This window comes from Mustela erminea, chromosome 2 (genome assembly GCF_009829155.1).
Source record: "Mustela erminea isolate mMusErm1 chromosome 2, mMusErm1.Pri, whole genome shotgun sequence".
In the NCBI taxonomy this organism is placed as follows: domain Eukaryota; kingdom Metazoa; phylum Chordata; class Mammalia; order Carnivora; family Mustelidae; genus Mustela; species Mustela erminea.
The window spans coordinates 26,966,539-26,994,370 of record NC_045615.1 but is presented as its reverse complement, the minus strand read 5'-3'; the positions used below and the strand labels follow the sequence as shown (position 1 = coordinate 26,994,370).

At 37.9% G+C, this 27,832-nt stretch overlaps 1 protein-coding gene across 2 annotated transcripts; it reads right to left on the bottom strand.

Annotated features, from left to right (window-relative positions):
* On the bottom strand, positions 1 to 27,832 carry LOC116584350 (histone PARylation factor 1). Of its 2 annotated transcripts, XM_032332576.1 has the most exons (8): positions 27,728 to 27,832; positions 24,131 to 24,290; positions 21,915 to 22,104; positions 20,278 to 20,376; positions 11,610 to 11,760; positions 7,513 to 7,600; positions 2,754 to 2,926; positions 3 to 273 (listed from the first exon to the last, which is right to left on the bottom strand). In XM_032332576.1, the coding sequence occupies exons 1-8, from the start codon at positions 27,773 to 27,775 to the stop codon at positions 142 to 144; spliced, it is 1,041 nt and encodes a 346-aa protein (XP_032188467.1). In that variant the 5' UTR covers positions 27,776 to 27,832; the 3' UTR covers positions 3 to 141. The 2 variants fall into 2 exon arrangements, with proteins under 2 accessions (XP_032188468.1, XP_032188467.1); XM_032332577.1 differs by lacking the exon at positions 20,278 to 20,376 and having other exon boundaries at positions 1 to 273.

Below are 27,832 nucleotides of genomic sequence, written 5' to 3'. Positions count from 1 at the left end.
AAAGGGCTAAAAGAGCTTTATAGAAGTTTTTAGTAAATATTTCCATCAATTTATTTTCTGTATTCCTTAAAAACAAACAAACAAAAATCACAAGTTTAATACTAACGCTTTAAAATATACACCGAAAGAAAGCCAACTCATTTATGCTGAAAGTTGGTCTATGTTTTCTTTACTTCTGTTTGCCAAATGATCTTCAATAATTTCTGCAAAGAGATTCCTCTTCAACAGATTATATGCAAGAGGTAAAAGCTGGCCAGCAACTTTATGAAAATACTGAAAAATAAAAGAATATAACATTAAGTAGAGATATAGCAGATGCCCCAGTAAGTAGCAAAAAATACACTGAAAAAGCTCTTGTTTAACGAAGCCTACTCTCCAAATCATTTTAACTACTTTCTAAATTGGTTAGGAACAGTGAAGTCACACAGACACTTAGCACTCTGTTCAAGAGGCAGTCCTATAGTTCTAAAAGACTAATGGTACATCTATCTTGAAGAAAATTCAGAAGAAAACTAAGTTAAAATTTTAAGCTTTCTTAATCCCTTAGATAAGGATCATCATCCTTTTTACTTGCCCTGAACTATGAGCTCAAATGCTTTTCCTTCTCTAGTGCTATCCCTACCGGGGATATTTTCCTTGGTGTTTACTCTACGAAGCACTATGCTGAATCTGAGTTTTCAAATCATATTCCCCTTTATCTTCAAATTCTCTCTCCTCAACCCCACCCTGTAACCCTGCTCCACTGCTTAAGTCACTGCCTTGGGTTTATCAAGTGACTCAGACTACTGCTATTTTATTTATATATTTATACACACACACACACACTATATATATATATATATAAACACACTAAATATAAACCTCGCAATGCTTCTGATGACGGCATTTAGCACTTACTAGATGCTCAGTACAGTGCTAAACCTTTTCATATGTTGTTTAGTACTCAAACCAATCATTTTTAAGTAAGTTGATGTTCACATATTTTGGCAAGCCCAGCATTATTCTGATTGGTCAGTGACTGTTATTTTGGCTGTTAAACATTTTGATTGTATTTACTGATAACCATATCTAATGTAGGCAGAGAAACACACTGATACGGTTTGGAGCAGAGTTCTCAAAATAGACTCCCCTGCCCAGTGGCATTAGCCTGACCTGGTTAACGGGTCAGAAATCCAAATTCATAAAACTCACCCCAGAACTCGATCAAAACTGGGAGGGTGGGCAGTGTCAGGGTAAGTACACCAATCTGTGTTTGATCAGCCCTCCACACGGCTATGCTACATGCTGGAGTTAGCCACTGGTTTCGTCTTGGTGCCCACACTAGTCTCAAGAGGAGCAGTGTTAACAACACCCAGGAGCATGTCAAATACAGTCTCAGGCCTCACCCCAGATGCACTGAAACAGTCTGCATTTTAACATTATATCCAGGAGATCTGTATGCACTTTACAGTTTGGGAATTACTGATTTAGACACTAACTCTGGAACCAGACTGCCTGCAAACTTGAGGAAGATGGTTTACCTCTTTATGCCTGGTAGGTGACATCATAGGTTAAATGAGAAAGGAGTTTGTGTCTGTGTGTGTGTGCACATGTGCAGACATTTTATAGCTAAGAGAGACAGGTACAATGGTATTCCTGAGCTATAAAATGCCATCCCACACAGCTACTAAGTGGGGAAGATGGGACTTAAAACCAAACAGTTTAGCTCCAGAAACATGCTACAGACACTACATCTCGAGGCAACTACAGCGAATAAGCACTGATTTAACTGTTAGGTAGATCTTTCCTATTTAATAAGCAAAGATCATGACCAAAAAACAAAACAAAACAAAAAACCCCAAAACTCCTATGTTTTAAGTAATTTCATTGAAAGCCTATTTTAAGATACAGTGGCCCCCACCTTATTCACAAGGGATAGGTTTCAGGACCCCCAGTAGATGCCTAAAACCACAAACAGTGTCCTCTGTATGCTATGTTTTCCTATATGATAAAGTTTAACTTCTAAATTAGGCACAATAAGAGATTAACAAGTAATAAGATAGCTTCAGTACAGTTTTAGTGTTCTACATGAATGTGGTGGTTTTCCAAATACTGTCCAACCTTTCTGAGGATGATATGACCTGACAAAATGCCTACATAGTAGGATGAAGTGAGGTGAGTGACGTAGGCACTGTCCTACAGTGTTAGGCTACTACTGCCCTCCTGACAGTATCTCAGAAGGAGGATCTGCTTCTGGCCCATGGCTGATCACAGGTAAATAAAACCATAGGAAGTGAAGTCATGGTTAAGGCAGGTCGGAGGCTAGGGACTATTGCAGTATTTATTTTTCATCTAGGAATTCAAGCATAGAACAAATACCCCCACCACAACCGAAAACCAAATAGAGCCCTATGACAGGTATGTGTACACAGCCACACACATAACTAACTAAAGGACATATAGCTGTATAATATGTCTAATAAGTAAATTCACTTTAATGGAAACCTGAAGGCAAATAATCTTGGTTATTCACCTCTGGCAGAATATAAGATGAATTTCAAATAAACATCTTCAGACAGATGCTTACCCAAAAGTTCCTTTTGGAAAAAAAAATTCATTTGAACACACAAGATGACTTTATATCCTGCCCATGCTAGTGGGGACATAAATGTGCATGCTGTAGTATGCCTGTATGTGGAGTGTGGTGGGGAAGAGAGATTCAATGATGGTTGGGAGGTAAGAGTTTGTTTTTGTTGTTGTTTTTTTTTACTCACGTGTGAGCCATAACAAAAGAGATCCATTCCCAGCTCAAGCCCCATACCATAATCACATTCATCATTAGCAAACTGCACAAAAGTCATCATTTCCTGAATGGGAGCAAAAGCTTTTAGTCTGTCCTCATCACTTGGTGCCTCAACAATTGTCTTGCAAATTCTCTTGAGGTCCGCTGTAAGAAACCAAGGATACAAAAAGATGATCCACACCCATCAACAAAGATAAAAAGATACTAAGCTGGATTTTTCTTCAACAATTTCTACTAGTACAACAAATGCCACCTTGGGTGGCACTACTGAATGACAACTTTATAATTTAAGAAAAATGGCTTAACAAAAAAGATTGATATATTAGCAAAGTGTGACTATTTTACTATGGATCTAGTTGCAATCATGATTATACATAAACTTTTGAAGATTTTTAGTAGGCTAGTCTGCAGATCAGCAAACTGTGGCCAAACCTGACCCACCCTCTGTTTTTAACTGCCCTCACACTAAAAAGGTTTTTCCATTCTAACCAGTTGGAAAAAAAAAAACTATGGTAACAGAGACCATATATATGTAGGCCACCTCTGGGCTAGACCATATTAAAAGCTGGATTTAAAAAAGAAAATAAAACCAAAACAGGCTATAAGTTTTATTATTTATGGTCCTGTCCTACCTGTCCTACTAAAAACATATGTATACAGAAAAAGACAATATAAGAAATAAGAAGTCATTGCTGAATTAAACCTTTACCGAAGTGTGGGCACAGCAAAAGAGTAATTTGAGGTAAGCACACAGAAAAAACTTCTAAACTCTAAATTTAAAAAGTCAGTGGTTTAACATTTTTGTTTTGGCTTTCAACACTTTTTTCCCCACTACTTTCTGGATATTGTTGTGCATCAGATCTCAGGATGTGTATGAAGGTACTTAACATTAATCAGACTTCATCATACCTCCTTTTTGACCAATACTTTCCTCAGGATAAACCAATAATTTAAAAAAAATGGATATTATTCAAACCAACCAACAAAAATGTATTTCTTTTCTTTTTTTTTTTTTTAAAGATTTTTATTTATTTGACAGATCACAAGTAGGCAGAGAGGCAGGCACAAAGAGGGGGAAGCAGGCTCACCTCCTAGCAGAAAGTCTGATGAGGGGCCCGATCCCAGGACCCTGGGATTATGACCTGAGCCAAAGGCAAAGGCTTTAACCCACTGAGCCACCCAGGCGCCCCCAAAAATGCACTTCTAAACCAAGTGGCTGCTATCTTGGGGGGAGGTGAAGATTCATTAAAATATTAACAAGTTAGGGGCGCCTGGGTGGCTCAGTGGTTTGGGCTGCTGCCTTCGGCTTGGGTCATGATCTCAGGGTCCTGGGATCGAGCCCCGCATCGGGCTTTCTGCTCGAGCCCCGCATCGGGCTTTCTGCTCGAGCCCCGCATCGGGCTTTCTGCTCCGCAGGAAGCCTGCTTCCCTCTCTCTCTCTGTCTGCCTCTCTGCCTACTTGTGATCTCTGTCTGTCAAATAAATAAATAAAATCTTTTAAAAAAAAAATATTAACAAGTTATACCTAAGAATGATACATAATTTCAAGTTTTATGTATAAGGCACAATACTCTATTGATACTAACTACAGTTACGTAAGATGATCAAGAGTGGTAAAGAAATACCAGGGTTTTTAACCTCCGAATCTGAATATATTTGATTCGGCTGTGACAACCACAAATAATACAAACTCTATGTGAAGTCACAAAATGTTATTTTGTTCATTTTCTCACCTTTGGTAGATACATATAACATTGAACAAATTAACATGTATCACCTATGTTCCTGACTCTAAATAGTTGTGACACATTTATTGGTTTGAAACTTTTTAAAAGACTCTATACAAACTTCATAAGCTTCCTTTCCTTTTCTTTAGAAAAAAATCAGTGCCAATCATTTCAAGGAAACATCTGGCCTCCATCAAAACCTTAAGGATAGAAAATGGGTTCCTTCCTGACCCCAAAGAAGATGTAACTAATCAGTTGAGACCCTTAGAATCTTTCTCACCACAGTGCTCCAGGCAGCCCCTACAACTCACTTAGAGCTGGCATGGAATTAAAGACCCACTTGTCTTCTGTTAGCAAGTAATTTAAAGTTTATCACTTTCTGATGTCTTCTACTTTCACTCCAGGCAAATCATATATGGACTACAAAAGAATAAGCAAGTTACAACAATTGCTAAGCTATACTAAACAGAGATGAAAATATTCAGCTCACCAACAGTGTGAGGAAAAAATCTGTTCTTCCACCAATAAAAACTTCCACAAAAATTCATGTAACAGAAGCCCAAACTTAATATCTAAATGAAACCTTAAATTAACCACTCAAAAATGCTACCTTAAATGTTACTATTCAAAACAATGATTTAGAAGTTTCAACACTTGGTTCTTCTACTACCAACAACTGAAGACTTAAGCTAAGCCATAGTGATTGTGCCAAAGTTAAAGTTGGGCAACTAGCTAAGCTATTATTCTTTGGTTAGTGGTAAGCACACTAGTCAGAAAGACCTAAATTTAAGATCTAGTTTCCACCTGAAAATGGGAATAAGACCTACTTTAAAGAGTGGGGTGAGGATTATTGTGTGTGTGTGTGTGTGTATATATATATATATATATATACATACATACATACATCATTTGATAAAAATCTATTATGACATAAATTTCTCAGTAAAAGGCATCTTATTTGCAAGGTTAGAATGTTACGTTTAAGCAGTTTCAAAGGGAAAACTGGTTACGAACAAACTACATTGTGATTTGCTGAACACTGCTGCACATTAATAAACTGCCAATCAACTGTAGTTCCTGGCAAACACCACTAGGCAAAAGCAAGATGATACCAGGTCCCTAACTTTATGGCTTGCTGCACTTCTCAAACAAAAATAATTAAACCACAGAAGGATCTAATGTCTAGAAGGTTAGCAAAAAGTAGAGATAAATAGTGATTTTGGATATAAAAATACAGAACCACAACCAGGGTAGGGTAAGAAGGTTTACTCCAGGGTATTGCAATTTAATACCTACTACCCCTGAAGTTTTAGTGACTCCTAGATCCACTACAAAGGTTCTCAGACTTTCCCAAATAAGACAGTAATTCTGCTTTATAAAGCTCTGAGTGCACTAGCACACAGGTAGGCAGAAGGTTGGAGTATAAGCAGAAAGACTGAACAGAAAATAGCAAGAGCCTATACTCAATCCTTCCCCATTAGAGACTGATTTATCTCTGACTTCAGAAAGGAGATATAGGACAGATTTGCCTGTCCAAAGAAAATGTAGGCTTCCTATATAATTAAGGTTTTTTTCTTCTGTAGCTATATTAAATATATGAAACTAATTTTAAGATATTTAATTCAACCCATCATATCCGAATAGTAGCACTTCAACATATGATCAATATTAAAAATTTTAAGTGTCAGTTTTTAAAGTTCAATGAATTAAAATGGCAAATTCAGCTCAATTGCACTAGCCACATATGAAGCACTCTGTAGCCATGTGTGGCTACTGGCTACCATATTGTATAGCTCAGTCATATTTTCCCCATGGAATTCCTCTAAAGAGGTAGGGGTACAGCAAAAATAATTACACATGAGGGGCACCTGGGTGGCTCAGTGGGTTAAGCCACTGCCTTTGGCTCAGGTCATGATCTCGGGGGTCCTGGGATCGAGTCCCGCATTGGGTTCTCTGCTCAGCAGGGAGCCTGCTTCCTCCTCTCTATCTCTGCCTGCCTCTCTGCCTACTTCTGATCTCTCTCTGTCAAATAAATAAATAAAATCTTTAAAAAAAATAAAAAATTACACATGAATAGCTGTGATTTAAGACACCAATCTCGGCTGGAGACTCTGCACAACAAAGTTTGAGAACAGCTGCTTTAGAAAAACTGGTTAAAAATACAGATCTCTAGGTCCCAACCCCAGAGACTATCAATCAAAGCTGACTAGTTCTGTTCTGAAAAAAAGGATAGCCGATATTACGTGTTTGGGCAGGACTACTTGGTTCTTGAGGAAGTGCTAACTTTTATTTCCTCCTAAATTTTATCCTCCTTGGAAAAGGATAATATATAAGGGAATGCCAAAAGGGATGTTCAAAGAAAGAAGGAAATGGAGGAGAGGGGAAAGAGTTGAGAATTGATTTTCCTCCCTTTTTTCAAAATATCAGTAATTAGATTTATATATACAGTCCATTTTCAGAGTTTTTGTTACTTATAAACGAAGCAGTTCAGGATCTTGGGCTTCTGAAAGCTAAAGAATCTTACACACAGATGAAAAACTTTTCACAAAGGACTATAAAACCACACACTATTTCAGTAATTATTTAGTAAATTGACTATAATGTCAAATGTCTGAAACAGTTCAGAAAAAGTAACCCAGGCAATAGGCTAAAATTCTTTAAAATTAATTCTTAAAATTAACCACCGTATTTTGAGCCCTATGTAAGCACTGTGCTAAGAACCTTACATACTCTTTACACTCCAAACATCCCTATATATGAATAGTATTCACCATTATTAACCATTTTAGAGACAAAAAAGACAAAGTTTAGTGGGGTTAAGTAATTTGCTTATGGTTACACAGCTATAAACCTAGTTTTAATTCAGGCCCGACTGACCCTAAAACTTGAGCTTGCTCTTTATCCATAAGCTCTATTGATTATCCCACAAAAAGCATACTTACTTACATACTTCTCAGTACAAGGAAAACCTTCCACACACACATGCATTAAGAAATACATTACCATCTGTTTCAGGGAGCTCTCTGTACCCAACATCATTTTTATCTACTGGGACAACCAAGCCTGCACCATGAAAGGTCTTTGTCACGACCTAAATAAAAAACATAAAACCATTGGTAAACAGACAAAATAGACATGGTACATCGATATAAACAACAACAAACTCTCAACACGTCTGTCAAAATGTAACCTTTAATGACATTCATTTTGGAGTCCACCGCTGAAGTTTAGTATTATTTCTTCAAAATCAGCAAAAGTTAAGCACATGAAGAAATGGGTTTTACTAACTGCACTCAGAAGTCTGCACCCTGATTTGGGAGGAAAGAATGCCAATGCATCCTATTATAAGAGGCAAGCCAGTATGTAAGTTTCTGTTAGGTCACTGTACTTTCTGTATTTTCTAGGTAGGAAGCATAAGGAACTAAACCTAAAAGATCAAGGAATAGTTTCTGTTAGCAGGAAAATGTAGTGGGACAGAATTCCTCTTGTGCATCTTGCCAACTTTAGGGCCCCCATTTTTACCTAAAAAATTCAGGCTTGTTTTTGCAAACTTCTCCAAAATAGGGCAGTTTTCAGTTTTGTGCTGCCCTTTACAGAAGCAAAATAACATAACCAGTGATCTTTTAGAAAGTGGTAATCTTCAAAGACAAGAACAGGCCCAACCACAACGACCACCATAACCCTTCCAGTCTACATTCTTTTCATGCACAATAGTGGTGGTATTATTTGGTCTTTCCTTAACAAAACAACTACTTCGAATATTACACTTACTTGTGCAGCCAGTGAAAACTGCCAAGACAGAAGGACCCAAGCCCCAAAGTCTTCTCACCTAAGTCTCTAGATCTTAAAATCTATTTCACTCAGATGCCCCAATCTCTTGCTTCTTTCATTCTTTCTTAAGTATAAGAAGGGACAGATTATTCAAAATAAGTTCTCAGACAACAACACTCTTTATACCAAAATAATTTGCAGTTGGATGTCAGGATTAAATATAAAAATAAAACCAGTGAAACTTCTAGAAGGCAAACACTTCTAATAATTTTACAGTGGAGAAGGAAAAGACAGACCTGACTACACAAAATTTAAAAAATCAAAAATCAAGAGCAAAAGACACTGATAAAAATATCTGTAATATATACAATAATAAAAATTAGGTTTAATGTCTTTAAACTATAGAAGAGTCTTACAAGGAAAAAACATCCAACTTAAAACATAAGTAAGAAAAGGTGAATTCTAACCCTGACAGAAAAATGGCCAAACCTCAGGCAGTTCACCAAAAAAATACAAATGGCCAGTAGATAAGTGAAAAATATTTAATGTCCTTTATAATCAAAGAAATACTAAGTAAAACAATGACATATCATTTTATATCTATGCAAATGGAAAAGAGCAAAAGGGACTGCTAATACCTAACAATGGCAAGGGTATGGGGAGAACAGGCACTGGTACATTGCTTCTACACTGGGAACATACACTAGCTTCACTCATACAGGGGAGTTCTGCAAACGAAGAAAATAAACTCCACAAAATGAAAAACCAGCAAAGAAAAACTGTTGTTTTTCTTTAAATCTAAATCTCGAAATCACTCTGGACCTGGCAATACTACATCTGGTAATTTCTTCCAAAGAGATAATCAAGTAAGTGTGCAAAGAAAGGTATAGAAGGTTATACATGGCAGGATTTGTCTTTATTTGTGAAAAGTTTAAAGCAACCTAAGCTATGAACATCAGCACACTGCTCTGCAGCCATTCTGAAATTTATGAGGTGGGTCTTTAATTTAGCAATACAAAATGATAATCATAATCACAAGCATAAAAAAGCAGGTCATAAAACAGTATTGATAATGACAGAAAAAGCAAACATCCATATAGTTACTGGCCTATCTTCTCTTCCACTCAGGCTGACACACAACAAAACCATGGAAGGTATATATTTTCATATTTTTTACAGATGACTAACTGCACTAATTTCCCTAAAGAGGTAGCAATTATTAGCAAAGTACCAAAAACCTAATTTTATTATGAAAAGGGTTACAAATTCACCCTGTGCAAGGGTGGGCAATATTCTGAAGCACCAAAGGATGGAACAATGAAAGGATGTACCTTCATTTTATAGCAATATTAAACCAGTTTTTATTTTTAAAAATGAAATCTAGGTATAAAAAAAGGTAAAGTAGCTTTTGGCCAATCAGTAAGATGGAGTGGAAAAAAAGCTAAATATCAAAGATGTAAATTTAGGTGTCAGGTCACTTATGATTTTAAGCAAGGAACAAAGTCTCTGTAAACCTTGATTTACTGATTATGACACAGGATAATTCCTCCTTTGTTTGCGGACTTGTTGTAGAGATTGAATGAGGTAACTCATAAGGGTTTGGCATTCCAAAGCACCACAAGGTATCATCAGTATAAAAACAATTGTTTCTCATTTAGTATATAGTGCACTATTATACTAGAATGGATATACTACTATCCTACATAAGAACAAAGTCACTAATTCACATATATGAATGGAACTGAATTTTTCAGAACTAGAAAAATATGAATTAAATGAATATCTGACAATATAAGAACAAACTTCCTTTTTAATGGAAAAGGAAGAAAAAGCAAAATCAGCAACTCATTGTCTTTGGGAGGATAAGATCATGGTTGTCTTTTAAGTTCTTTTTTTCTCCCTTTATGTTCCTACCAGTTAATTTTGTGGACAGAAAAAATATATACTTAAAACAACAACAACAACAACAACAACAAAAACTGCACGGGGAAGGGAGCCAGGACAAATATACCTATGAAATTTAAACTCCAGTGTCATCTTATAATTATGGGGAAGGATTAAGGAAATCTCATCTGAAATAAATTATAATTGATGGTAAAAAATAAGGTTCTGATGAAAGAATTTTCTATCAGCTATTTTGTCTACGTAAGTACAGTTTTTAGTCAAGATAAGTTAGGAATACATAAGTATAAGGCAAGAAATGCTCATTAGGTGGGAGAGGCTCCCTGTGGAAACTAGGAAGGTAAATGGCAACATAACATCTTTAAGTAATTTAAAAATGTCCCACTGCAGTGGCTTTCATTCAAATGCAGTTTTAGAAATTATTTCTGGCCTCTAAGATTAAAGGAACACTTGCCAAGACTGCAGTTTAGTGACTATGACTTATGTGACTATCATGCCTGCTGCTGAAGTAGGATTTTCAATAACCAAATTCACTAAACTACTTAGTTACCAGTGTTAGTTTATCCAGGAATAACCAGTACTTAATTTGGCCTAGAACTTTCAGATGAACCTGTCACAGCAGATAATGGTGTGAAACTGGAGTGCCCTCATTCCCCCGTGAGAAATCTCCTTCCTCACCAGCGGTTGTAAGAACAAAATCCTATAGAATTCTCATTTACCCCAAAGCAGAATTCTTCTATGTAGTCTGTTAACTTCTTCTCAAAAATTTAAGTGAAAAACCAAAAGGATCCAAGACCCAGAACTCTTTCCTGTTTACAAAACTCTCCACTCACAATGCAAGTGTTAGGAGAGATGCAAAAGGAAATGGTAATAGACTCAATATGGGAAAAGGAGACAGGACTGCTTAGACACACATTTGCTGCAGAAAATGAGCAAATCTCAACACACATTGTCCTCCGAAAGGAAACAACCTTTGAAGCCCTTAACTGAACCACTCTAAGGCATACCTTCACAAAACTACTCTCCCAAAACACCTTGAGCGAAATCAACGATCCTTAGCTATTAAAGAAGAAATGCAGGTAAATACTATGCACAAAGCTGCTTTCACTCAGTTTTATGAGATGTGTAACTGGTAAAACAAGATGAAGAGAGTGGGAAGTCCTGGCATGAGCTAGCAACCAGAGCAGAACCATCTGCTCGTGCCTCGGTCTGTCTAACAACTGATGAGAGTCACCCAAGCCGTGCCCCGGTGCCACCCTTCTAGCAATCCAGGGGATGGACAGCCCTGGAGCGAGCCCCCGAGGGGTGGCATCTAGTTCTCCTCGGGATGGGGCAGAAGGAAGGATAAGTTGTACGTGGGAAGGAATCAAGAGAGAAAAAAATCCTGAGTAGCAAAACAGTCTGAGACTAACAGATTTAAACCGTACTTTCTTATCTCTCTGTTTCATCTTCATGGTTCTCTGTTCCAGTGAGTACCCAAGTTCTCTGGCTGCTTCTGTGAGTTTTTCATCTATGTTTTTCAAGAGACTAGTTTTCTTTTTATCTGTTACTTCCTTAAGCTTTTTCATCAGAAATAATCTGAAAAAGAAGTAAAAGCCCTCATTATTATGTAGGCCCCTGTACTAAGGACACAGATTTTGGGACATTAAGGGAGTATATTATAGACATCAAATTCCATGCAAGAGAAAGACTGCAGAATAATTACCAGCAGTTGTCTCAGAACCCTTAACTTAACAGACTTCTTCAAACAAGAGAAAAGCAATTATCAATAAAAAAAAACTACCAGTCACAGAAACAGCAAACATAATTCAAGTCTGCATTCTCTCTGTAATGTCTTCAATTAAGACATAAAAGGTATTTTAAAAGCTGAGATTCAAACCAATTTTAAATCATATCACTGGACATTAACATATGGCATACTGCTTTGGAGAAGTGTGGCATAACAGAGAAAAATAGTATGCAGATAACAAAAAGGAGTTTAAAAGAGCCAGAGGATACTTAAAATACTTAAGATCAGCAGATTTTTTTCAAATGTTATCTACAAATTTGTGTTAAGATAAATTTAGAAACTGTAAAGGGAAATCAAAGCTATTTTAAAAGCTTATACATAAGCACAATCCAAAATTTTATTTATTTATTTTTTTAGATAGAGAGAGTGAGCAGGGGCAGAGGGAGAGGATGAGGAGGGGCAGAGGGAGAAAGAGAATCGTGAGCAGGTTTCATGCCCAATGCAGAGGTTGTCGCGGGGCTCATCTTATGACACTGAGATCATGACCCAACCGTAATCAAGACTTGGATGCTTAACCAACTGAGGCACCCCTGAAATAATTTTCAAGTACGTGAATAGTACAATACATTAATGTCAGTTACAGAAATAACTCCTTGTTTTATTACAAGCAGGTTAATAAGACTTTTCCAGCAGAGCAGAAGGTCAAGTGTAAAATGGAGAGATGGAAGCAGCATTCCATTGGACAAAGACCTAATCCCCTTCCTCTATATCCACTTCTATACTCCCAGGAGGAAACTTGCCTCTATTCGCTACTAGCATTTGATAGTTTGCTATAGGGTGGGCACTGTAATGAGATTAAACATTTAGAGTGGGTGCTACTCGAATCCTCATTTTACAAATAAGGGAACTGAGGCACACAGGATAATCATCTTATGCAATTCATAGACTTAGTATGAGTAAATTAAAATACACGGAAGCCAAGACCACCAAAATCATTGTCTTCATTACATAAATCATGACAAAATCATTGTCTACAGTACATATATTACACCTAACGTTACCTTCAATCTTGACCAGCTACATATCAAGAGAATGTATTTACATTAACCATAAAAAGCAAGCTAATCATGTCAGGCCTAGGTGAATCAATCTTTATATAGTCTTCCTCACCCTGTCTGGGTGCATCTAGGCAGACCTTCAAGTACTCTGTGCCACTTGTTTTCATATTTCCATGCACATACTATTCCCTTGCCTAGAACACCCTTCTTCCCATTCTTTGTAGTAAGTTCTTATACATTTGTCAAGGTCTAGGTAAAATATTCTCTCTATGAAGACTTCCCACTATTTAAAGCACTTAGTGCATTATTATGACTATTTCTGTATCAGTTTATTAAGCTTTGCTCTCTTGGCTTCAAGCCTAATCTCTAATACTCCTCTGCTTTGTGATGCTTAAAGTTGAAATATGCAAGCTGAAACAACCACCATGAACATTCTATACTCTGTTACATTAAATCCGCTGGGATATACTTTGAAACTTGAATGAATCCTTCAGTGGTCATTTGGAAATTATTGGCTCAGTAAGTTATGCAGATCTTACAAATACTGAAATTGTTCATTTTATCAAATTTTTTCCACAGATATTGAAGATGATGCAAACAAATGGAAAGACAGCCCATGCTCATGGATTGGAAGAATACTATTAAAATGTCCATACTACCCAAAGCAATCTAAAGATTTAATGCAATCCCTATGTAAATACCAAGAGCATTTTTCACAGAACTAGAACAATCCTAAAATACAGAAGCACAAATGACCACAGATAGCCAAAGGAGACTTGAAAAAGAAAAAGAAAGCTGGAGGTTATGACACTTCCAGATTTTAATTTATACTAAACTAGTAATCAAAATAGTATGGTACTGCCATAAGAATAGACACAGATCAGTGGAACAGAATAGAAAGCCCAGAAATAGACCCAAAAATGTATGGTCAATTAGATCTTCAACAAAGAAGGCAAGAATATGCAGTGGGAAAAAGTCCTTCAACAAATGGTGCTGGGAACACTCAACAGCTATATGCAAAGAATGAAGCTAATGGGACCACTTCCTTATATCAAACAGAAAAATAAACTCAAAATGGCTTATGGACCTATATGTGAGACCTCAAACCATAAAATTCCTAGAAAAGAGCACAGGTAATAACTTTCCTGACATCGGCTATAACAAGAGCTTTCCAAAAAGGTCTCCTGAGGCAAGGGGGAGAAAAGCAAAAATGAACTACTGGGACTACATCAAAATGAAAAGCTTCAGCACAGGAAACAACCAACAAAACTAAAAGACAACTTATTGAATGAGAGAAGATATTTGCAAATGATCTATCTGATAAAGAGTTGGTACCTAAAATAGAAAGAACTTCTACAACTCAACATCCAAATCACAAATAATCCAATTAAAAAATAAGCAGAAGACATGAACAGACCTTTCTCAAAAGAAGACACACAGATGGTCAACAGACAAATGAAAAGATGCTCAGCATCATTCATCAAGGAAATGCAAATCAAAATCTACGAGGGGTACCTGCCTGGCTCAGTGAGAAGGGCATGTGACTCTTGATCTGGAGTTGTGAGTTTGAGCCCCATCCTGGGTAGAGAGATTACATACATACATACATACATACATACCTACAATGAGATACCACCTCATACCAATCAGAATGGCTAAAATCAACAACACAAGAAACAACAAGTGTTGGTGGGGATGTGGATAAACAGGAACCCTCATGCACTATTTGGGAGAATGCACACTGGTGCAGCCACTGTGGAAAGCAGCGTGAAGCGTCCTCAAAAAACTAAAAACGGGCGCCTCGGTGGCTCAATGGGTTAAGCCTCTGCCTTCGGCTCAGGTCATGATCTCAGGGTCCTGGGATGGAGCCCCACATCAGACTCTCTGCTCAGCAGGGAGCCTGTGTCCCCACCACCCTCTGCCTGCCTCTCTGCCTACTTGTGATCTGTCAAATAAAATCTTTAAAATAAATGACCAGGGGCGCCTGGGTGGCTTAGTGGGTTAAAGCCTCTGCCTTTGGCTCAGGTCATGATCTCAGGGTCTTGGGATCGAGCCCCACATCGAGCTCTCTGCTCAGTGGGGAGCCTGCTTCCTCCTCTCCCTCTCTCTGCCTGCCTTTCTGCTTACTTGTGATCTCTCTCTGTCAAATAAATAAAAATCTTTAAAAAAAATGACCAATAGACACATGAAATTATGCTCCATATCACTCGGCATCAGGGAAATACAAATCAAAACCACAATGAGATACCATCTCACAGCAGTCAGAATGGTTAAAATTAACAAGTCAGGAAACGATGAGAATGAGGGGAGAAAAGGAACCCTCCTATACTGCTGGTGGGAATGCAAGCTGGTGCAGCCACTCTGGAACAGTATGGAGGTTCCTCAAAAAGTTGAAAATAGAACTAACCTATGACTCAGCAATTGCACTACTGGGTATTTACCTCAAAGATGCAAATGTAGTGAAAACAAAGGGGCACCTGCACCCCAATGTTTATAGCAACAATGTCCGCAATAGCCAAACTACAGAAAGAACCCAGATGTCCATCAATAGATGAATGGATAAAGAAGATGTGGTATACACACACACATACACATGTACATACAAACAATGGAATAGTATGTGGCCATCAAAAAATGAAATCTTGCCATTTCCAATGAGATAGATGGAACTAGAGGGTCCAAAAAAAAAAAGATTTTATTAATTTATTTGAGAGGGAGAAAGAGATAGTCAGAGAGAGGGGGGAGAGAAAGTGCACACAAGCAGGGGGAGGGAGAAGCAGACTCCCTGTTGAGCAGGAAGCCCAACATGGGGCTTGATCCCAGGACTCTGGGATCATGACCTAAGCCAAAAGCAGACACTTTTTTTTTTAAATTTTTTTTTTTGAGAGAGAGACAGTGAGAAAGAGCATGAGCGAGGAGAAGGTCAGAGGGAGAAGCAGACTCCCCATGGAGCTAGGCGCCTGATGCGGGACTCCATCCCAGGACTCTGGGATCATGACCTGAGCCGAAGGCAGTCGTCCAACTGAGCCACCCAGGCGTCCCATCCAAAGGCAGACACTTAACTGACTGGCCCACCCAGGTGCCCTGGAACCAGAGGGTATTATGCTAAGAAAGTAAGTCAATCAGAGAAAGATAATTATCACATAATCTCACTAATGTGTAATTTAAGAAACAAAAGAGAGGATCATAGGGAAAGAGAGGAAAAAATGAAATAAGATGAAACCAGAGTGGGAGATGAACCACAAGAGACTCTTAATCATGGCAAACAAACTGAGGGCTGCTGGAGGGGAGGGGGACGGAGGGATGGGGTAACTGGATGATGGACATTAAGGAGGGCCTGTGATGTAATGAGCACTGGATGTTCTGTAAGACTGATGAATCACTGACCTCTACCTCTGAAACCAATAATACATTATATGTTAATTTAAAAAATTATGAGTGCATATTATTAATAACTTTATTATAATCAATGGAATTTTATAAAACAAAAATAATCAAGAAAATGAAGTTTTACAAAAAGTATTTAGGGGCACCTGGGTGGCTCAGTGCGTTAAGCCTCTGTCTTTGGCTCCGGTCACAATCCCGGGGTCCTGGGATCGAGCCCCACGTCAGGCTCTCTGCTCAGCAGGGAGCCTGCTCCCCCCACCCTACTCATGATTTCTCTCTCTGTCAAATAAATAAATAAAATCTTTTAAAAAAAGTACTCAGAACTTATGTTTGAAAAATCATTTTCTACAGTAATAAATTCATATTACCCAAGACAGCAAGGTAGGGTAGCAGAAAATGTGGGGGCAGCAGACAAAAGGAAAAAAGATTATTTAACAAGTTGACCCATGTACTGGCCCCATTTATTCTTTTACTATGTACCAAATGTTTTACATTGTATTTGGGTTTGCACAAGGTAAGCATTCAATAAATGAATGTTTACTCATTTCAAATGTTCACTTAAACTTAAAACTATAGAAGTATAATTTTGGGCTACATTTATTTATTTATTTATTAAGATTTTATTTATTTATTTGACAGACAGTGCTCTGATTAGTTCACAAGTAGGCAGAGAGGCAGGCATAGAGAGAGGAAGGGAAGCAGGATCCCTGCTAAGCAGAGAGCCCGACTCAGGGCTCGATCCCAGGAACCTGGGATCATGACCTGAGCCAAAGGTGGGCTCAACCCACCAAGCCACCTAGGTGCCCTGGGCTACATTTAGATATACTCATAACATGTATTTTAAAAAGATATTCCTGAGTCCTACTCTAGATGTACTGAACTGGCATCTCTAGAAGTAAGACCTGCAGAGCTCAAGGTAAAGTACTTTTAACCAGTAACTCATGAGGTTCTGATATATAGGTCTGAAACCATTAACTAAATAGCAGTTATCAAAGAATGGTCTGGGGACCCTGAAACCTTGCAGGATATCTGTGAGGTCAAAACTATTGCTACAATTATTTTAGAGGGAAAATAATATGAAGAGAAAAACTTATTCTTAATTTTGTGATCCAAAGGTAAGTATTTTATAGATCATATGAAAATGGAATCACCCCATGTTACTCTTTTTTTGACCTCTTCACATAATGTATTAAACATCTTTCCAAATCAACAAATCAATAACCTGGTATTATAGTGTCCTGATATTCCATATTTATTTACCTAATTTTCCCTATTGCTGGATAGAGTTGTTTTCTCCAGTTTTCTTTTTTTATATACATATATAATATATACACATATCTGTATACCTGTCCAAAATTTTTTACATAAATAGCTAGGGGCTTCTGGGTGGCTCAGTTGATTAAGCCACTAACTCTTGATTTTGGCTCAGGTCATGATCTCAGGGTTGTGGGATCAGGCCCCGAATCAGGATCCGTGCTCAGCATGGAGTCTGCTTGTCCTCTCCCTCTGCTCCTCCCTGACTTGTGCTCTCTCTCCCTCTCTCTCTCAAATAAGTAAACAAACAAACAAAATCTTAAAAAAGAGAGAGAGAAACAGCTAGCTAGAAATGGAATTGCTAACTTAAGGGTATAAATGTTTACTGAGCTCAGTACCTGGCAATGTTATTATTTGTCAAAAAATCTTTTTTTTTTTTTTTTAAGATTTTGTTTATTTATCTGACACAGAGAGAGCAAAAGCAGGAGCAGCAGCAGCAGAGGGAGAGGAAGAAGTAGGCTCCCCATGGAGCAGGGGGCCTGACTCGGGGCTCTATCCCAGGACCCTGAGATCATGACCTGAGCCTAAGGCAGATGGTTAACTGAGTCCAGGCACTCCTTTCTTTGACCATTATTAAATTTTGCACAAAGGGAACTAGTTTCTCTGGGCATAAAAGTAAATTGTTTATTACAAGTGGTTTTCCTTAAAAAGACAAATGGTCTTCCTTACAAAGCGTCCTTCCTTAAAAAGATCTTCCTTATTCAGGTTGATACAGAAATATGCTAAGTGCTCTGATTAGTTCACTTAAGTAAACAAGGAAATAACATTAGGTACTCAAATACTTCCTGGTCTTCACCTAAATTATAAGTTAATCACCAATTTTTTTTTCTTTCTGCTAAAAAAGTGAAACAAAACAGAACAAAAACCCAGAACAGTCTTAGATTATGTTAGACAACCACTCTTTCTTTTTTAAAAAGGTTTTTAGTAAGACTAACAGACTAATGAAAAATTAGGCATTTTTCCATATCTAAGTATTTGTAGAGTGAATAAATTATTTATGGAGCATCTATGAAAGGGCAGGTGCGTGGGGAAAAGTCTCTCTGCTCTCAAAGAACTTGTATGTTAATGCAAGAAACAGAAATTATGCAAGTAAACAACTATAGTTTCTAATAAAGAGACCACCAATTTAAACTGAATAAATCTAAATAGCCTAAAAGAATATAAATAAGAAGAAACATTTTATAAAAAACTCAGAGGCATCAGGAGATAAAAAACAACTTTTTTTGGACATCTACCAAAGAACTCCTCTTTTAGATACATCAGTAGGTATGTAGCAGTCTAGACGGAGCACTGGCTTAGTTTAAATTCTATTCACTGCAAATTTGCACTATTAAGTCATAGAGAATACAAGACTTTTAAAAATAGGGGATTAGGGGTGCCTGGTGACTCAGTCATTAAGCGTCTGCCTTCAGCTCAGGTCATGATGCCAGGGTCCTGGGATCAAGCCCCACGCCAGGCTGCCTGCTCCATGGGAAGCCTACTTCTCCCTCTCCCACTTCCCCCTGCTTGTGTTCCCTCTCTCACTGTGTCTCTGTCAAATAAATAAATAAAAATTTTTAAAATAAATAAATAGGGAATTAAAAGAGGTCACAGAAAACATGATCTACTAATGTTTACATTGACAAAGATGGCTTTCTTCATTTTATTTCAATGTGAATTGCCCAGCTGCAGGGAGATGGCTTCAAATCACGTCTATGGCTAGTAGAGTGTGAACCAGCTCACGAGGCTCCATTCTGAATCCCTTTCACATTAGAGCTGCTCCATCTCCCAGACTACTCTTTAGCTCAAGCTCCACGTGGGGCTTAGCTTTTCTCAAACAGAAACAACTCCCTGGAAACTGAAAGGCAGGAAGAGGTACTAGGTGGAGAGGGTGTCTGTTTCTACCAGTGAGTCTAGTTAGAGGCCTCTGATGCTCTATTTAACAGGTGTAGCTGCGATGTCAGTGCCTGATCCTTAGCTTCCATCATGGCTGAGACACAAAGGCAGGGCATCCACTTTTACTACCACAGGTTAAGTCAAAGACGATGTGGTCCTAGGGCCACTGATGAGCGGATCCTGATTGCCCCAGCTTCTTGATGGTGGCAGAGTGAGCCAGTGCTGCTACACAACTGGCACTCCCTGAGACTCATCTCCACTGGCCCTTCCAAGAATTTCAGGAGCACCTGACTTTTTTTTTTTAAATTCTCATATGGTCAACATATAGTGTTATGTTAGTTTCAGGTGCACAATATATTGAGTGATTCAACAATTTATAAGCACCTGCTTTCACCGTATTAAATCTTGGTCAGAACTGTACACAATGGGTTCTTATAATAGACTCTTAATGATGGTATTTAAAATGTCTAAAATATCTTTTGGTTTTGCTCTGGGACTAATGGAGTCAAGATTAAGTAATATTTTCCCTAAATAAAATAATTAGTTATAAAAGAGGGTTTTTTTGGTGAAAAGTAGCAGAAGTGTGGGTAAGAATACTGCAAGTCATGGAAATGATCTTTAGAAATGTAAAATTTTAGTTACCTCAATGTCCCTCAGTGGTGGACTGATATAATAGTACAAAAACTGCAAACAAATATTATAAATAGGAGGGAGATTGAAATATTTTCTTACTTGACTGCGGCAAACACATTATCTCCATTTTGAACAATAGTGCAGTTTTTCTTTGCTTCATTTGTACCAACATATACAGGAAGTTCATCAGGAGAATCCCTGTTTAAGCAAAAGAGATTAAAAATTTAGCTGCCCATGATTTATCAGGCAAGTAGAATTTCAGGCCTATAGACAACAATTTATGTATGCAGGTTTTTAAGAAACTGGAACAAATTTGCCAGGTTCCTAGGAGACTTAGAGTTTAAGTTTCTTAGGAATATCTACAACAAATCTTACTTATAGAAGAGATCCTAAAATTAAAATTCTTAGTCCTAGTTACCTATATACCTAAATACAAAGAAAGGGGTAATAAGGCCTGTCAAAAGGAGGGAAAATTATATGCAATCCTCTCTACCTGTTTTATAGTCTATGAAAAAAAAGGTGGGAAAAACAAAAAGAAACAGGATTGTAAAATGTGAGAGGTGAAAGGATAAAATTTACAGACACGCGCGACACCGAATCCTTTTATTTTACAATCAAGGAAACACTGGAGAGACAAAAGGACTCAGCCAAGGTCCTAGTAAGTTAATGGCAAAGCAAAAAGCAGAATTCATATAACTCAATCCTCAGCCCTGTGTGCATTCTGTAGTACCACAATCCTTTTCTTTTTTTTTTTTTAAGATTTCATTTATTTGAGAGAGGGAGAGAACATGAGAGGGGAGAAGGTCAGAGAGTAGTAGACTCCCAGCTGAGCAGGGAGCCCAATGTGGCGCTTGATTCCGGGACTCTGGAATCATGACCTACGCCAAAGACAGTTGCTTAACCAACGGAGTCACCCAGGCACCCCACAATCCTTTTCAATAGGCATGTTTCTTCTACTTCATCTATTACCCTACAGTTAATCTTTAAATAACAGCATCTCTACTGGTATAAGTGGACAAGGTATTTTATCTCTCAAGCTACTTCTACTTCTTAACATTCCAAGCACTTGCATGTATATCCATTTAATCCTTTTTTTTTTTTCTTTTTGGTGAGAGAGAGCGAGCAGAAGCAAGGGGAGCGGCAGGGAGAGGGAGAAGCAGACTCTCTGCTGAGCAGGGAGTCCGATGCGGGACTTGATCCATCCTGGGATCATGATCTGACCCGAAGGCTGATGTTTAACCAACTGAGCCACGCAGGCAACCCCCATTTAATCTTAATATTCCTACTAGGTAGATATAATTATTATCCTCATTTTTACAAGAGGAAACTGAGTCACAGAAAGTCACAATGACTAAAGGTGACTGGCACATAGTCTTTCAGATAATAGAATCAGTCTGACTCCAAAGCACATTCTTAATTCTTATGGCCCCTAGAAGCATATGGCTAATTTAAGTCATGGCAATTCTCTAAATTATCTTCCTTGGGCTAAAAGAGTGCTCCTAAACCCATAAAGTAAAGAAAATTTATAACCACAAAGGAAACACCAGGGAGGTTATACCTAAAGAGTTCACTCATCCTAGGGTAGGTTAGAATGGCAGTATCAAGAACACCAGATGCCTATGTATCCACCAATCAGAGGGAAATATGTTCTCCATCTTGGGTGAGTCCAGCAAATGCCTACTTATACTCATTAGAAGGCCCTGTAGCTGCATTTTAGAGAAGAAAAGATTCTTTACCTGAAATACCCCATGTGGAATTGAGTTTTATTATCTCCAATAACAATGGTCTGGAACTCAGGAGGATCATAGTAAAATCTCCAGTGAAGGTTAAAATTCAGGCTTGATGATTTTTTCTTCATTTTATGTTTTCCGGCAAGGATATCATAAGGACCCACTAATCGAAGTCCAAGGCTTGTGGAAAGTGAATCTATAAATTAAGTTTATGTAGACAATAACTTTCTGAAGGCAGATAGGAAATCATGTCTTTTATTTGTAAACTACGTCTAAGCAATTTTCTTAAAAAACAAAAAACACAAAACTTCCAAGCTTCGGTTACATTTGAAGACATTAGTTATAAATACTCAATGAAAAATCAGAGCAATGAAAATGTGGCACTTACACTTAAGATTTTCTCTTAAATTTACCACTGATTACATTTCAAACATACTGCTGTTTCTTATTTTGGCCAAAGCAAAAACGGTTTTGTATTCTCATGGGCATTTTAGAGCTTAGAACACTTACCTATCTCATTACTATGTTGTTGTTAGCCTCAAATATTTGTAGCACACCCATATTAAGGGAGAGACAAGATAGACAGTAAGTGAATGTGCACTAAGGAGGGTAAACAGTTAATGTATTTAATGAAAACATTTCCATTGCCTTCCCTCTACCTCAGCTGTCACTCTCAATTCCTTTGTCTCTGGCCAACCCTAACCCTAGATGATTCCATCTTCTTTCTCCCTCCACAGATCACAAAGGGAGATTGCTAAATAAAACTAGAATTATGGAATGTAAACTTCAAACATATGTGTTCAGAATATGCTTTTACAGCATCAGGTGGGTCCTTGTTGCTTCTTCAAGAGAGAATAAGCGCTCCAGGCAGGACCTGGATATGTAAGAAGATAGGGATGGAGAGAGGAAGAAAATTCTGACGAGGCAACATGAATAAAAGCCTAGAAACAGCTTATTTAGAAGGGGGAAAAATAGTTCAGCTTAGCTGGAGCTTAAGATAGCATACACTAATTTTCAAAGCAACAAAAACACTAAAATCACCCATCTCATTAGCCTATAGAGATAACGAGGTTATTAGTCTGGTATACAATAACAATGTTTTCCTGCCTGTATGACTATATATAGAGTTATTTCAAAGGAAACCATGCTGTTTTGTGGTGTTTTTATTGTTTTCCATTCTTTCTGCACTCAAATTTTCTGATTATTTTTCCATGCTATTAAATATTTTTTCATAATTTTTAATGGCTGCACAATACTCCACTGACAGACATTTACTGCTTGTTATTTTTTTACTCTTCTAAACAGTGCTTCAGTGAATATCTTTACTAATATATGACTTTTTGGTTTGTTTTTGTTTTAAGTAGGCTCCACACCCAGTGTGGGGCCAACAGGGGGCCTGGGAACTGATGACCCTGAGACCAAGACCTGAGCCAAAATCAAAAGTTGGATGCTTAACCAACTGAGCCACCCCAGCACCCCTTTGCTAATACATGTTTGTGCAGTCATGAATATTTTTAGACAAGTTGCTGCACGGTTTAAGTGTTCTGCTATATGCCAAAATTCACCGTTATCTACTAATCCACATTTCCATCAGTAGCATATGGAAATACTTCTCTCCCATCTGTGAAAACATGTAAAAAGTAATTTTGTCACAACCATTATCAATTCTTTGTGCATCCTTTCAGAGATAGCATAAGGACACATAAGGTACATAAGAATATGTGTGTCCTTGACTTTTTAAAAAATACAAATGGTAGCACTCTATACACAGTTTTTTTCTCACTTGAAATATTTTAGGCACCATACCTTATCATTACCTAAAATCCACCTTGCTCTTTTAAAACTATGAATATCCACTGATAGATGTGTTAAGGATGGGCTTTAGACCATTTCTCATTTTTGTTTCAATAAATATCACTAAACATGATTTTTAGTTCACCTAATCCTGAAGTTCCTAGAACTAGAACTGCTAAGTCATACTAAAATTCCTGCAACGTATCAAAGCACTTGTTTTCTTTCAAACCCTCATCAAAGTGCACTGTGGAATTATTTACCTTTGCCAGTGTAACAGGAGATAGTCACATATTATCACAGCATTATTTTATATCTCTCTTAGAAACATGTTTGAGAAAGTTCCTTTTCTGTGAACTTAGATCCTTGGTGCAGTTTCCTACTGTCTTTTCCACTGGTAGAAGCAGGAGAATGATTCTGGAGCAACTCACCAGCTGGGTTTTCAGGATCAAGTTCTTCACAGAACTTCCAGAAGTGATAGAAGTCTTCAGGCAGAGAAAGCTTATAATGATTTTCTATTTCTTTCCGAAGGTCACTGGAGACATTAGCTTCACAGGATTTACTTTTCTTCACATCAACTGTTTTTTCACACTGAAAATCAGCATACAAAACTTTGTTTCTCCAAAAGTAACAATATTGCTCATTTTTGTTCACCCAACTCTGAAAAGCATGTTTTCCTTTCAACTCTACAAATGGTATTTCTGAACAGAATTTAGGGATTCTTTTGGGCAAAGGAAAACAGTATAATATATAGCGATCAAGAAGGATGCACACAGCAAGTCTTTAAATATATTTCTCTAAGATAATGGAAACAGAAAAGAAAAAATATAAAAGAAAAAGTAAAGGGCAGGAAGAAATAGGAAGGTTTTGCCTTCTTTGGGTAAACTGGTCATTATGCTTTTTGTTTAAATAGATTCAATGATCACACCAGAAGCCAACTGTCAGAAATAACTGGATAATAGTGGATTTACCAGCTAAAACTATTATTTCAGAAAAAGCCTTTTAATGTCAGAACTATGTTATAAAACTCAATCTCTAATATCTCTGCAATATGTTCATTGCATAAGTACACTAGGTTTTATAATGCCTATTTGATAAATGTCTGTAAAGATAAAATGCTGATGGGCGTGTGGGTGGCTCAGTCAGTTAAACAACTGCCTTTGGCTTGGGTCATGATCTCATCCTAGAATGGAGTCCTGAATGGGGCTCCCTGCTCAGCAAGGGGGGTCTGCTTCTTCCTTTCCCTCTGTTCCTTCTCCCTATCCCTCTTGCTCTAAAATAAATAAATAAATAAAACCTTAAAAAAAAAAAGGATAAAATTCTGAGTTAGAGGTTACATATCTTTAGTTTTGTAAGTAGCAAAGTTCCTCTTTCTAGGAACCTAGATCCTTTCTTTTTGGAGTACATTCTTTTGGACTAAATTCCTTTCTTTTTATTCTTCCTTTCCATCTCTATTAGTGCTTCTCAACAGGAGTGATTTTGCCTCCCAGGGGCACATGTGGTAATGTCAGAACTTTTTAGCTCTCACAGATTTAGTAGGAGAGGGGGCTGACATTTAGTAGAGGCCAGGGACGCTGCTAAGCATTCTGCAATGCACAGGGTTAGCTCCCTGAACAAACACTTAAATGGGCCCAAAATGTCCAGTGTGAGGCTGAAAAATTTTTAGGTATTTCTCATTCATATTTATATTCTTCCATTCTCCCAGTAAGCTCAAGTTTACTGATGTTACTTTATGTATCAAAGTCTACACAATATATTTATGATTTCGATAACATACAAGAATGTTCTTGATAGCACTCTTTCTAAGAGCAGAAAAGAGAACAAATGAAAATGCCTACTGACAAGAGGATAAAAAGTTACAGGATTTCAAACAATGGGATATTCCTCTTAGTGAAAAGGAAAACAGCCACACACAACAATAAAGATTAGTCTTAATAATATAATGTTGAAGGAAAAAAGTCCTTGAAGTTTATATGCAGCACAATAGCCTTCTTAAATTCAAAAACAAAAAATAAATACTGTTTGTGATAAGGCTATAAAAAGAAGGCAAGGGAAAACATGAGGATGGTAGCTACATAAATGGAGGTGACAGAAAGTTAGGCAAAAAAGATAGTGAGCAATACTTGTAGAGCTAGTGTCAGGGTTTCAGTTCTGGGGTAGGGCAATGGGTTCACAGGTGTTTCTTATATTATTAAATAAGGTGAAAGAGGACCATGCATTGACAAATAACAGTTTATTGTGCCAAGGATTTTAATGTGTCTGAGGTCATAAAAAAATTAAACAAAAAAGGCTGTTGAAATATGGATCCAAAAATGCATGCTGATAATAAGTAATAGTAAAAATGGTAAATAATAAATAATACTAAATAATACTTATTATGCACTTACCATGTGGCAGGTCACTGTTCTAAGCACTTTCTGTGAATTAACTCATAACCCTCTTAAGAGTTAGATACTATTATCCACATTTTACGATGAGAAAACTTAAGTAACTTTCCTAAGTCCCTAACCCATAAGTGGAGCAGTTAAACCCAGGTGGGCTGGCTCCAAAGCACAGATTTATCCACTTTATGCCGCTTCTCCAGTTACATACAGAACAGCAGGAACGTATCAAATGCTGACCTATTCTCCTTTGTTTTTACAGCAGTCTTTGGTTAGGCTTTCAAAGACTCGTTCAAACCTAAGATGTTAGAAAGAAAAGCCTTATACTACCTTGCTGAAAGGCAGTTTTTCCTAATGGTTAGGCTGCCTGGGTTGACTCTTGACCTTCCTGCTTTCCAGCTGTCACCTTAGGGAAGTTACTTAACCTGTGCCTTATTTTCTCATCTACAAAAAGGGCATGTAGTACCTATATCACAGGGTTGTTAGCAAGAATAAGTAGTTTGTAAAAATACACAGAACAGTCGTAGCACATAATATTTAAGCACTAGCTATTACTGTTAGCTGTGGTCTCTATAGACTCATTTTCATCTCTGATATTTTATTTCTAATGCTATCACTCAGTCAAAGCAGTTTATACCACCTTCAATTGGAAATAAAGATTTTTTTCAGCTTTGTCTTAACTCACACATGATTTCAGCATCCTCAAATCCCCAGTAACTAGAATTTAGGGCACCTGTCCCCTTCAGAGGCTACACTCATCCTTCACTCTTTATCTAGAAAGCATGACCCAATATAAGCAATGCCCAGAACTAAGGTCCTCTAGCAGATAATTAAGCTAACACTGTCCTGCTCTACCAGTTTATAATACAGAGGAATTCTGAAAACTGTCCTTATCACAAGGACACTTTTCTCCTGCCTGCCTCTCCTAAGAGTACAGCAGTATTTGCAGAACTTCTGAAATCGTATAAAGTATGAGAATGTGCAAATACTTTATGCCCCCCCCCCCATCATTGCCTTTACGATCAGGTCCCTCTTTCCCATCTCTGAGTGCAGGCCCAACTCCGCTGTACCCAAACATCCTCTACATTTATTTCCATTTCTTATCCCTTATTTCTCTTTTCTTCCTTCAAGGGTCATGTGCAACTTGAATTGCCCTTAAAAGATTTCCTTAGCAACCCCCTGGGACTTAGATCCTACTTCAGTGTTTCCACAGCACTTTTGCAACAACAGCGTTACAATGCCAAACAAAACATTCGCAGTAAAATATATATTTACTGTGCCCAGCTTCCGCAGGCTGGGGGCTGTACATGGGGCAGTGGCGGCACCAAGCATCTAGAAACCGCGCCCGGCACAGTGCCTGGCGTATAATCGGTTTCTAATCAATTTGTTGCTGGTTGAACCAATGAACCATTGGTTGTCTTAATCGGCTTCCCCAGGAACCCCACCAGAAGGAGGGCAGAAAATGAAAATTTCAAAGTTCTTTGCTCCAAACCCTAGCATAGCAGAAAACAGCGCCCTGCGCAGACCGCCGTTCCTGCACACACAGCAGCGACTCAGACTCAGACTGGATAAGTGCAACGTGCTGTCCCTTGCTGCCTTATCACCCAAACGGCCTTGAGGATCCCACACATCCTCTGTTAGCGGTACCTGCTGCCCCTCCCCGCCGGGCCTGCGTTTCCCGCCACCGCCGGCCATTCTGTAGCTGCAGCGCCAGCAGAATTCCGCGTCCCACCGTTGCTTCCGATAGCCGCC